We start from the raw sequence: 13,524 nt of genomic DNA, 5'->3' as shown, positions 1-13,524 counted from the left end.
AATTCCACAGGTTCACCACCCTCTGAGTGAAGAAATTTCTCCTCATCTCGGTTCTAAATGGCATACCCCATATCCTGAGACTGTGACCCGTGGTTCTGGACTCCCCAGTCATCGGGAAAATCCTCCCTGCATCTAGTCTGTCTAGTCCTGTTAGAATTTCATATGTTTTGATGAGATCACCTCTCATTCTTCTAAACTCTAGTGAATATAGGCCTAGTCGACCCAATCTCTCCTCATACGTCAGTCCTGCCATCCCAGGAATCAGCCTGGTAAACCTTCGTTGCACTCCCTCCATGGCAAGGACATCCTTCCTCAGATAAGGAGACCAAAACTGCACACAATACTCCAGATGTGGTCTCACCAAGGCCCTGTATAACTGTAGTAAGACATCCCTTTTCCTGTACTCAAATCTTCTTGCAATGAAGGCCAACATACCATTCGCCTTCCTAACTGCTTGCTGCACCTGAATGCTCGCTTTCAGCGACTGGTGTACAAGGACACCCAGGTCTCGTTGCACCTCCCCTTTTCCCAATCTATCACCATTCAGATAATGCGCATGGCAAAACCCGCATGAACAAGACTTACCGTTTCCGACACGATCGCATGGTGATTGCTGATAATTAACATCCTCTCTGGGTTTCGTGCCGGGCAGCTAGCCTGATTGACAGGCTGGCTGCCATCAGGAGCTGCAACGTGAGGTGGGTGTGGGGGGTGGGTGGAGTAGTAAAGAGAGAGAGCGAGAAGTCATCCAGCGCTGGAACAGAAGATGGGTGGGGGGGGGGGAGGTGGAGAAAGAGTGGAAGATCGGTGGTGAAGAGGAGGAGATCGGAGAGGGAGATATCTGACATTGGAGCAGGGTGCAAAGATAGGTTCATTTTGTATTTTAACTTCCTTCTATGGTTTTTTATTTAATTTATTTAGTTTCTTTTCCCCTGATCCGGCCCTTCATGCCTGGTTTCAGTGAGGTACAATTGGCTCTTTAACTGTCATCCCACCGGCTTTAATTGTCGGCAGGACTTCCAGTTTCGGGTTGCCTGCGTGCACACAGGTGGGTCCCTGGGAAACTTGGAAGTCGGCGGGTTAGAGCCGGTTTCCGAACTCGAACGGGATTTCTGCGATTTTCGGAGGCCCCCCACCCCCCGCACCCAACACACCTGCAATTTCCCACTAAAATTGAGCCCCTTATGTTAGAACTGGGAAAGGAAGGTAGGCACGCCCCTTTATAAGACTAAGCAAAATAAAGAGATGTGGTAAAGGTTGCTGGTTAGATATGCTAAATACTAGTATGAAGAGTAATTGCTAATGAGTTAATAGCCTTGTAATAGATTTTTTTTCAACTGTAAAAGATCAGAAATGCTGGATTACGCACAGAGGTCATCTCAGTCAGGATGTGAAAATATGAAATCTGCAACGTGTTAATTTTAATCACTACTTTCCATTTTTCAGCTGTTTACTCAACTTTTATCTTTCTCGTTTCTATGCATACCTCTATTACTTCTGTTTTCACATCTTAATTTTTCACAATGAATGAAAATAAAGATTGATGTTAGACTGCATTTTAAATCGAAACAGCAAACATCCTAGAGTTCATTATCCATGGGAATTTCCAACCTGTCTGTCCTACAAGATTAAATCATTACCCACTTCACGATAATTTTCTGAGCTTCAAAATTCTTATGACCTTTTCACAAGTCCATTTTTATTTTTTTATTATTCGTTCATGGGATGTGGGCGTCGCTGGCGAGGCCGGCATTTATTGCCCATCCCTAATTGCCCTTGAGAAGGTGGTGGTGAGCCGCCTTCTTGAACCGCTGCAGTCTGTGTGGTAACGGTTCTCTCACAGTGCTGTTAGGAAGGGAGTTCCAGGATTTTGAACCAGCAACGATGAAGGAACGGCGATATATTTCCAAGTCGGGATGGTGTGTGACTTGGAGGGGAACGTGCAGGTGGTGTTGTTCCCATGTGCCTGCTTCTCTTGTCATTCTAGGAGGTAGAATGACAAGAGAAGCAGGGTTTGGGAGGTGCTGTCGAAGAAGCCTTGGCGAGTTGCTGCAGTGCATCCTGTGGATGGTACACACTGCAGCCACAGTGCACCGGTGGTGAAGGGAGTGAATGTTTAGGGTGGTGCATGGGGTGCCAATCAAGCGGGCTGCTTTATCTTGGATGGTGTTGAGCTTCTTGAGTGTTGTTGGAGCTGCACTCATCCAAGCAAGTGGAGAGCATTCCATCACACTCCTGACTTGTGCCTTGTAGATGGTGGAAAGGCTTTGGAGAGTCAGGAGGTGAGTCACTCGCCGCAGAATACCCAGCCTCTGACCTGCTCTCGTAGCCACAGTATCTATATGGCTGGTCCAGTTAAGTTTCTGGTCAATGGTGACCCCCAGGATGTTGATGGTGGGGGATTCGGCGATGGTAATGCCGTTGAATATCAAGGGGAGGTGGTTAGACTCTCTCTTGTTGGAGATGGTCATTGCCTGGCACTTATCTGGCGCGAATGTTACTTGCCACTTATGAGCCCAAGCCTGGATGTTGTCCAGGTCTTGCTGCACGCGGGCTCAGACTGCTTCATTATTTGAGGGGTTGCAAATGGAACTGAACACTGTGCAATCATCAGCGAACATCCCCATTTCTGACCTTTTAATGGAGGGAAGGTCATTGATGAAGCAGCTGAAGATGGTTGGGCCTAGGACACTGCCCTGAGGAACTCCTGCAGCAGTGTCCTGGGGCTGAGATGATTGGCCTCCAACAACCACTGCCATCTTCCTTTGTGCTGGGCATGATTCCAGCCACTGGAGAGTTTTCCCCCTGATTCCCATTGACTTCAATTTTACTAGGGCTCCTTGGTGCCACACTCGGTCAAATGGAGCTTGATGTCAAGGGCAGTCACTCTTACCTCACCTCTGGAATTCAGCTCTTTTGTTCATGTTTGGACCAAGGCTGTAATGAGGTCTGGAGCCGAGTGGTCCTGGCGGAACCCAAACTGAGCATCGGTGAGCAGGTTATTGGTGAGTAAGTGCCACTTGATAGCACTGTCGACGACACCTTCCATCACTTTGCTGATGGTTGAGAGTAGACTGGTGGGGCGGTAATTGGCCGGATTGGATTTGTCCTGCTTTTTGTGGACAGGACATACCTGGGCAATTTTCCACATTGTCGGTTAGATGCCAGTGTTGTAGCTGTACTGGAACAGCTTGGCTAGAGGCGCAGCTAGTTCTGGAGCGCAAGTCTTCAGCACTACAGCTGGGATGTTGTCGGGGCCTATAGCCTTTGCTGTATCCAGTGCACTCAGCCGTTTCTTGATATCACGTGGAGTGAATCGAATTGGCTGAAGACTGGCTTCTGTGATGGTTGGTATATCGGGAGGAGGCCGGGATGGATCATCCACTCGGCACTTCTGGCTGAAGATGGTTGCAAACGCTTCAGACTTGTCTTTTGCACTCACATGCTGGACTCCGCCATCATTGAGGATGGGGATGTTTGCAGAGCTAAAGATAGTAATGCACCTGCTGTAATTCCATCCGTTTCATGCAAACACAATGAAGGAAGGTTAGGAATAGTGATTTCTGTTGAGAAATAATATTTCCCATTTTATTTTATAAATCTCCCTCATCCACTGATATAGAGATGTCTTGCATCAATCTAAGCAAGCAACTTTTCGTGACTTGTATATATGTTAAGACCAGTAAGTCAGATTTTGCTGCTTAATGTATCAAGAAATTCATGTTAGTAAGGCCCACGTGACCTACAAAGTCGTAGTATTACTCTTCCTAGATTTTGTATGTCCTTTAATTGAAGTCCATAGTGAGTCCCAAATACATTATTCCCATTTCATTTTCTGTAATTGCAGCATCTGGTTGATTCTTTCAGAAGCAATTTGAATTGCATTACGGTAATCAGTTTACTTACAGTCCTCCTGAGACAGCTGTACATACCCAGAGGCAACTGGATGGTTTGTTTTTAGATATGTGAAATTGACAGATTATTGGAAAGGACTGCTATCATTTTAATTCATATTGTAGTGTATGGGGATTGAACAATGATTTTATTTGATCTGCAGTCTACTGTAAATGGCATCTATTAAGAATTAAGTGAAACTACTTATGCAAATTGATATAATGAACAGTTTAGTGAGGAATATACTGGGTGCTCACTTGTTCATTTCCACCCCCTCCATAAAAGTTCAAATTTGAGCATCCTATACAAATTTGACAGTGTAGAACAGTGCCTATCAAATCGAAGAATGTTTATGCAAGATGATAAGTTGCTGTCTGAAACTGGGTGTTTTTGTTCTTAGCAGTACTGTCTTGGAACAGGTGGTATCTGGTCACAGAAATATAATTATGCAAGTCAATAGCAGTTTTCCAGGAAGCTGTCGTGATGCCTTCAGTAAGCTGGTTGCATTTTTGAAAGGAGAAGAAACACAGGGAAGTGTGCATTCAGCTTAGGCACAATGAAAGAGTGTGCAAAAGGACAGTAGTTGTGTGCAATGCTAGTGCCTCCTTGAAAATGTGGAAGTTACCTACTTAGCTTTGTGCAATAGGGAGGAGCAGACTTTTATCTTCCTTCTGAGAATATCAATCTTTTCCTCATTTCCAGTGAGGTGCAAGGAGTCTGCATCGACCCAGTTAGCAATCTTTCTCCGTGCAGCTGGAGGGTGTCCTCCACCCCAAATACCACACCCTCCACCTTCCTTTGGTATACCTCCTGCAGCATGACCTCTAACTCTTCAGTATCAAAGGAAGAACTGTTGCTTAGGTGTGTCCATTGTGCTAATATGATCAATTTCTGAGCCCACCACAACTTCTACTTTTAAGAACTGCTGATCTCCAGGCAAGTGTGCCACAGACCGTGCTCTCTGGGCAAGGTTTTCCTGTGCCCGTATCCTATTCAGATTAGGAGATAGAGCTCCCATTTGCAAATTTAGCCAGGCCCGTCCTACTGCAAGTGCACACAGGCATTGGACCAGCTCAACCACATTGTTTTCATTATTAGAAAATTGGGGCTTTTGTGTCATGCTTATACTGATGTGACATTTGTGAGTGTTTGCTTGTGTAATGACATAAAGGGGAATGGTGAGCTCACTCCCATCATATTACTGAAATGGGACCTAATTGAGAGAAGTTAAGTTAAGTGTGTTTAGGCAGTTTTACTTGTTCCATTGACCCCAGCATGAGATTGACTGACTATAATTCAACACTAATTTGGGCATTCTCAATTTTCTGGTGTGGATTATGGAAATGCTATGATGGTATAGTGGAGGTAGGGAGTTGTTTCGACTAATATAGAAAAAGCTGCAAATTGTGTCTACTTCATTCTCTTCCTACTTAAAACTGGGTATAAAGCATGAAAAGGCTCCTTTTTCTAGCAAAGTCACTGTGCCTTGATGAACAAGAAATCAAAAAAACTCTACTGTTCTGAAATATGATGGATATCATTTTCACAGGGTTTAAGAAAAGGCTTTGACCAATCTGATTTTTGATCCATTAAAAGTATTTTTAAAAAATCTTTTCAGTTCTGGGATCTCATCCATTATAGATCCCAGATGTGAAAGATTTTTAAAAAGATGCGTAAATGTTCACTTAAACATTTGCTTTTAATGGAACCAAAATCAAATTGCTACAAGTTTTTTGTTTAAATGCTAACCTTTTTTTTCCTCATTAAAATGTTACTTTCAAATGACTTTATTATATATGGACCATTTCATAACATTTCTTGTGTGTCTTTTGAGCTGTAAATGAATTTTCTTCCTTATTGTTTAAATCTCTATATATTTCTCCTTTTGAATTGGCTATTTTCTACTTTTGTTAGTCATCTGTCAATTGTACAAACCTTTCTTCCCAATTTCAATTTTGACCCAATCACTTCTATCAAAAAAAGTTCTATGCAATGCATCTGCCATTTATGTTTTTCTCACCCACTTAACTATTTTCCCTTAAAACTAACATTTCTAATATAAACACATTGAATTGTTGAATTTTTTTTTAATCACCAATTTACCCATCCTATCTTCCAGTTGCTGCAATAACTCCTTTCCTCCCCCTGCTCCAGGTATGCCTCTGATACGTTCTTCATAACCATCCAGGACCTCTAGTACACCCTTCCTCAATACATCCCGACCCAGCATGCTAGCTAAGGGCCAGTGTTCTGGGCCGAACAATCACCTTATAAATCCTATGACCCACCACACAGCCTGACCTTCACAACACATCGAAAGATCACAATTGTACTGTGAAATTGATATAATGTAATCAAATAACAATTCCTGGAAGGCATCACATAGCTGCAGACTAGGACTTATCCCCTTCTTCTGTCACCTAACGGCTACGCCAGTGTCCACATTTTGTTATGTTCTCCCAGCCCCAACTTGCTTCCAAGTCTGCTGTCCTCATTTACAGGCGCTACACAACCTGCTCTTGCTCCCTTTATAAGCAGCTCCCTCTGGATGCTCTCCTGCACTCAACTCTGAGCTTCCGTTATTTCTGTCTCATTTATGCTCCCCGCTCCAGTTTTCAAAAGGTACTGTTTCAATAAAGCTGTGACCCAGTGTTGAAAATCGTCTTTTCGACAATGTGCCTAAGTTAAGAATATGCTAGTCTCAATTCAGTTATAAATCTACACAGACAATACTATATCGATTTCAGTAACTGGCCACACTTGATGATGTCGGAATACCATAAAGATAAGGAAATGGGAAACCCATGTTTATACGCAGGTACACATTTAGGAGTGGGGTTGTATGTACTCTTCTGAGGTAAAATTGAAACACTTTGTCAAGGCAATATAGGGAAGGTTCTGTGTTGTATCTTCCCATATCCTACTTTACTTGAAGATGCTCATTGTTGTTACCACAGGTACAAAGTGAACAAAATGTTCCATTTCCCTCAGTACTCTCTTCCTTCACTTACCTATGAGATTCCACCCATGAAAATTCAGGTTTCTTTAAACAGGTTATATTTTTGTGTTGTAGTTCTCTATTTTGTCTGTCCATTATTTTTACCCATTCCCAGTCTCCTTGGGCCCCATACTATCTGAGATCATCCTACTCCAGGGCTTTCACTTGCGTTGTTCTTCAGCTGCCCACTATGAGTGTAAAAGCAGTCTGGTGATAATTCTCCCTTTTACCCTCCCATACAGTAACATCTGATCTTTGCCTGGTGCCTCCCATGGTGGTGGGGTTGAGGTTGCTGTTCAGTGGTGTCATGAATCATTGGCACAAACCCACAACTCAATACTCCATGGTGCAGCAGGTTGTAAGCACACTATTGTATGACTTTTTTTAAAAAGTCATCTTAATGAGTGACTTTAATTGAGGCATTTAAACAAAAAGATCATATTATCCATGAAATACGTTCAAAAAAGATAATATTCCAAACAATTTATTAAGTTAAAAAGAAAATAATAGTACAAAAAGTAGATTAAAATAGACAAGTGTGAAAGTTATTATTCAGCATTTTGAGTATCCTAAATTTTCTTGAGTATTTTACAGTTTTTTAAATGATCTTTCTTCAGATTGATAATGAAGAATATGGTGAAGCATTGGCTCTTGCACAAGCCTATGACCTTGACAGCGATCTCGTGTATCAAAGACAATGGAGGAAGTCGGCTGTTAATATTGCTTCAATTCAGGACTACCTGGTATGTTTTATGCATAGTATTATTGTTTAACAGTGAATTGGTGGTATTTTCAGTGCTATAGATGGACTTACTTTCTTACTGAATCCATTTTGTTTACAAAATTTTAGCAACAAGGAAAGGTTATTTTTCTCAGTAAGCTTGCCCCGTTTTGCTTGATCTCGATCCCGTCTTTTCAACTTACATTCCACAGTGCCCTTTTTCCTCCTGGAATATATCTTGAACCTGCCTAAACGGCTTCAATGACCTTCCCTGATAACTTGCTCTATATGCCAATCACCCTTTGATTAAAATAGTTCTGCCTGCACTCCCTATTTAGATCTTTCTTGCCTTCTAATGAAGGGATTCCAATGGTCATGTTTAGGAACCACTGCTGTACAGTTACTTGCCCTCTCTCCCTTAGTAAATCCCTGTAGGAAGAGTCTCAAATTGAACCTCAATTTTTTTTTTGTTCTCTTCCCCTTCTGAGTTTTTCTTGTGCTCCTCGTCGTGTGCTCTCAAATTGTGTGTAGCTGGGTTGAGATTGATTAGAGATTCCTGTAGTTTCTCCTTTTTTGGTATCTTCCTCTCTCTCTGGTGTCTTCCACTCTTTGTTGAGCTAGTTAATGTATCTGATATTTACTTAAACTGTTTTCACTTGTCTTCACAGAGTAAAATTAAGAAACGTTCATGGGTGTTGCATGAATGTGTGGAAAGAGTGCCTGAAAATGTTGATGCGGCCAGAGAGCTGCTTCAGTATGGATTGAAAGGGACTGACTTGGAGGCACTTATAGCTATAGGAAAAAGAGAAGATGGAGGCAGGTTTGTCATCCATTTTAAGAAATGTATTACTTTTTGCCATATATTGTGTAACAGTGTTAGTTATATTTTCAAGTAGGGCATTGCTACATATATGTTCTAATCAGTCATTTGTAATTTTTTTTTTCTCCCAACATCAGTAAGTAAAAATGTCTATTATTCCTTATTTTGCTATCGGTATGGGTTAAAAATTATCAACCTGGATGCAATTATTTCAGCTTTGCATAAGAAAATTGAGGCAGGCCTGTCAACTAGATACTTCTACTGGCTTCAAACTCTTGAGAACTATTCTCTCTTCCCTAACCTTTTTCATATTTTGTTTTTCTGTTTCATATTTCTTTGTTTCATTATACACCAAAAAATTATTGCACCGTTCCCAGTCTTTATCTCTGGTTGAGTCACAGGAAGGTAAAAATGACTTCAGATTTACAGTATATATCCCTGTATTGCTTTTATTTATTTTAAACAGTTTGCTTTTTCTAAAAGTTTTACCAATAAATATGTTGCTGTGCATAAAACAGCATAAAAATAACTTTAGAAACGGGCATAATGTTTCAGAGGTTCCATAGAGATTCCACTTCAATTATTTGAATTTTATTGATGTAGGAAATGTCATGGATAGCTTTACAACACCTATAAAATCTATTGAAGTTTACTACAACCTCTGGAAAATGTAGGCCACTGGGACAATAATTTTACACGATATAATAAAATCTGCTACTGAACTAGCACATTAATCTTTTACTAGTAGAGTTATTGTAGTTCATTACAAAACTATATATATATAATAGAATTGAAGCAGCACACAACTCTTTGGAGAATTGTTCATTTTCATTTTAACAGATTCATTTTGCCTGGAGATGTGGACATTGATGAACTTCCCTATGAGGATTACATGTCACCAGTTGAAGAGATGCAGAGGAGAAAAGAAAAAGAGGCTGCAAAGAGACAAGGGCTGCTCCAACTGGTGGATTTTTCCATGTGAGTGATAATTGTTACTTTGCAGCATGCAAATTGGCCTTTCCTAGCTAAAAGCATAACCAATGTGTGTTTAAAATGTTAGAAGCACACATTATATGCCGCTTGACACCTTGATCCCGATATTTACGGGGAGTCGGGTGAGACCAAAAACAGCCGAAGAACCCAGCAAGGGCCTCAACAGCAGGACCTCATTAACATTATTTAGCTCCATTTCCTGCCCGACAGCCGGTGATGGTGACAGCGTGGCCGGCGAGTTGGCGGGAACCCAACGCAGGAGGCCGCAGCCGCGGACCCTTGGGGACAGTCCCCGGCAATCAGGAGGGGGGGAGGCTGGCAAGTCCCGGGACCGGGAGAGCTTGGGGGGAGATCAGCGATCGGGGCAAGTGGCGACTGAAGGCTTCGTTAAGGGGCCGAGGGGAGCATTGCTGCTCCTCCTGGCCCCCAAGGAGTGTTGAAAGAGGCACTTGTGGAGTTGGCAGCTCTCGCCTCGCTTTCACTGCCAGGTCTCCCAATCCCTAGGAAATCCGTGCAGCAACAATAAATTTGAAATCGGGCTCCCGACTGTGGGAGCCCAATTTAAATATGTTAATGAAGTGTCCTGTCTCTCTACGGTGGGACACTCGAATGCCCCGATATCCACCACCGTAAAAATGGCGGCGGGGTGCGCGCACTGTGTTGGGGTTGTGTTCCCCGTATTTAACTTTTTATCCCCCCAACCCTCTTCTGCCAGTTGTGGGAGGTTAATATCGAGGCTTTTACCTCTGAAAATCCTAGTTGGTGTTAAGAATTTACTGTGTGGTTATCACGGGCACAAACCCAGTATACTGCACTATAAAATACTATGATCTTAGCTGCAAAAGGAATCCATTTCCCTGAATTTTGTTTGTAAACACAATGCAAAACATCTCTGTTTAACTTAGCCACAGAAAGTATAAAAGCGACAATAATAACCTTGCAGCTCACTTCGGGTCAGATTTTCAAGTACAGCTGAGGAATATATACCTTTTAAGTACCCAATAGCTGCGATAAATGGGCATTAAAATTTTCAGTCTCAAAATATACTAGCCAAGTAAGTAAAATGGTTTTCTTCAGAACTAATTTCATATCGATCAAGTGTTAAATTGATTTAGATCTTGGTGATTGGAAACCTTATCTGGGACAAGTCATTTTATTGTATTTTTTCCCATGGTAAATTACATGGCATCTTTTTGGCAGTACTTAGCTATATTTTTTAGGTAAGGTCTTCCATACTTCGGCACTTGAATTTATTCCTACATCTGCAGTATGATGAGACTAAATAAAGCTCCACACATCCCTCTTTGCAGTGTTTTTGTGGCTGTTGTTTGATCCTCTGTAAATACCTTGGTTAATAGCAATAAACTTTTTCCTTCAACATTGCAACATAAAAGAACAGGAGTCGGCCATTTAGCCCCTCGAGCCAGTGCGTTACTAGTTGAACAGTTATTTGAAATGGTTACTAAGCATCTTTTGTGGCACTTCTGTTCTTATGCAATAACATACTGCTATTCGCCATCTTTCTGTTGTGATCTATTTTAAAATTTTATTGTCGTAGTCCAGTGTTTTGTGTTCCCCTCAGGGATGATTTTACCCAGTAATTCTGTAGCTTTTATCTATCTTCAATAGTTGTCTGAAATGTGATCTAAGACAATTACTTGCAAATTGTAACAGTACTTTTCCCACTGGAATTAAAGAGGAAATGCTGTTCTCTTCTGGCAATCCTAATCAAAGATAAATCGTCAAATGGCAGAATCCAGGGAGCAGTCTTCTAACACCTTCGGGCTTTGTCTTCTTTTTCCTCATGAGGATCCCTGCTCTCCAATTCACAGCTTACCATGAACAATTAGTGATGCACCTGCAATTAAGATCCTTGGCAAGAAGAATTTGCTCCCAAAGTTCCACTTATGAATCTGACAGATTTGTAATCCTGACTGACTGGCTTTGATTTTCAGATTAGATTACCAGATCTATCTTGTGTATCATTTACACATATAATGCCAGGTAACTTGTTGCAGCGTATGGAGGAAGTTTTCTGTAGTGGTTTACTTGGTTGTTTCTTCATACCCCTTCTGGACATTACAGTTTAAAAATGCCAGATCACTGGGTTTAAAACAATATTATTGGGCGAGTCCATTATATTTTAAAATTGCTGAATGAGTTGCAGCATTCCATTTAAAATGCATTGTGAACTCCTGTGTCAGGCTGTGTCAATGCAGAAGTGTCAAGTTACTGGCAATACCTGTTACGCCTTTGGTCCTGGATTTTATGGGCTAAAGGTAAGTATTTTCCCAAAGTGCAGCAATGTAAAAAATGTTAATATTTATAATTAATATTCTTCCCCTCTGGCAGGATGCTAAAAATTAGATTTCTAACCTCTCAATCAAATAGCTGTCATAGTTCATACATCCATATGAAGAGATCTGCCACACCGCCACCGCCTGGTGACCCATGCCTTCAACCCCTACTGAATAATTTTTGGAGAGCAGCCTGATCCTTCCCTCTGTTGAGAATCTTTCAGACTTCCATGAGGGTCGTTCTCCCTTCCCTCCCTAATAGTGTTTTCACAAAGGCACTGACTATCTTCTTCCCCCTCCCAACCAGATCTGCTGCTGTCGCTGAGTCCTGCAATCTTCCTTACCACTGATCAGCAGCGCCTTTGAACTTGCTTCTGCTGCTCACTCCTTTGTGGGATCCATTAATGGAAATCACATGGTCATCAGAGACTTCCCCCTCACTTAGCCAAATCTAAATCGGAAACTGGAATAGGAAAGGATAGCTCCCCCCTCCCTCCCCCCACCTCCATTTGAGACTTGTGTAGATAGATGGACCTCAGAGAGTTTCCCAGCCTCCCTATCTCTCCGTTTCTCATCCTCCCTCTCCTCCTCCTCACCGAGTCCAATTATCCCCCTTGTCCTCTAACCCTGCTTGACCTAAATACTACACTGAGTGCAATGCCACAGATCATCAATTATGATGTGTAAGTAGTTAATGTTAATTAAAATATTGTCAGTCCCTTTACTAAGAATTCTTCCCTACTTCCTTTGAACAATTTTGGAGCTGCCTGTGTGAAAGATGCAATTATTGCAGTTATTCTGATTCTCGAAAGGAGAGTTGACAATTTGCAATCCTGAATATGCAAATCTCCCTTGTTTGCTGGTTGTCCTATTTGGTATTGAGCTCAGTATCAGAAGTGCACTGGTTGTTACTGTATTTGTAAATGGATTGATGGAAGAGCAAGAGCTCCCATTAGGAGAGAAACACAAAGTTTTGAAACTTTTTAATCAGTGGGGCTACATAGAAATCAGGATCATTATGTATAGCTGGCATTTGAAAAAAACAGCTACATCATGGTTTAGTGCATTGATATTTAAGTTTCTGGAAGAAACTCTTTCTAAATAATTGTGCACACGATAAGGACTCATTGACCTGCTGTGCAAAGCTCAGGGATTGGTTTTTACCTCCCCGCTATTGCTGATGGGGGTTGATCAGAAGTGGTGCCCTTGCTTTCCTTCAGTTTACTCCCTTTGCCTCAGACCTGTGAACGCTATAAGCAAGCATAATGGATATGTGGATCATGTGGTTCCCATGCACTAATCAGATCGCTAGAGGATGACTCATTCACTGGGCCAATCTGATTTCTAGAAGCGAAAACTGCAAAGTTTTATTATAAATTTATTCATTTGCAAGGAATGTGTTTGGAGTTTGAAAGAACATTGACTGGAGAAGGCAATAGAATTGTGAAGAATTCAGTTCTACATTTTGTTTCAAACTTGCATTGCTCTATTTGAGATTAGGCTATGGCATGCTTTTAGTGGAAGAGTTTTCTCAGATTTTCTCCATTGTGTGGGACTTTGAATGCAATGCCAATCTACTAATATTTTCTGGAACTCTGGTCTTTGATCCCTGGCTCCTATTTTACTGCTTGCAGTCTCACTGACCCAATCATTTTGATTTTGTTTAAAGATTACAATTATTGTTATTAAAAGTCATTGATTTATTGCGCCCCTAGTTCTTCCATCTGCCAGTTCATAGTATTGTGACAGCTTTCTAATAATCACTGACTTTTTGGCACTTCTATATTGAATCTAACTCTTT

General features: G+C 41.5%; 1 protein-coding gene across 2 annotated transcripts in view; it reads left to right on the top strand.

Annotated features, from left to right (window-relative positions):
- The window catches only part of nbas (NBAS subunit of NRZ tethering complex), a 293,872-nt gene that overhangs the window by 41,244 nt on the left and 239,104 nt on the right, over window positions 1–13,524 (top strand). For both annotated transcript variants that reach the window (XM_067984290.1, XM_067984291.1), the window contains exons 16-18: window positions 7,510–7,635; window positions 8,282–8,433; window positions 9,274–9,411. In XM_067984290.1, coding sequence (XP_067840391.1) covers window positions 7,510–7,635; window positions 8,282–8,433; window positions 9,274–9,411 — 416 coding nt within the window. The remainder of the gene's footprint in view (window positions 1–7,509; window positions 7,636–8,281; window positions 8,434–9,273; window positions 9,412–13,524) is intronic.

This window comes from Heptranchias perlo, chromosome 5, assembly GCF_035084215.1.
Source record: "Heptranchias perlo isolate sHepPer1 chromosome 5, sHepPer1.hap1, whole genome shotgun sequence".
In the NCBI taxonomy this organism is placed as follows: domain Eukaryota; kingdom Metazoa; phylum Chordata; class Chondrichthyes; order Hexanchiformes; family Hexanchidae; genus Heptranchias; species Heptranchias perlo.
The sequence above is the reverse complement of the archived record's forward strand: the minus strand, read 5'-3'. Positions and strand labels throughout refer to the sequence as shown.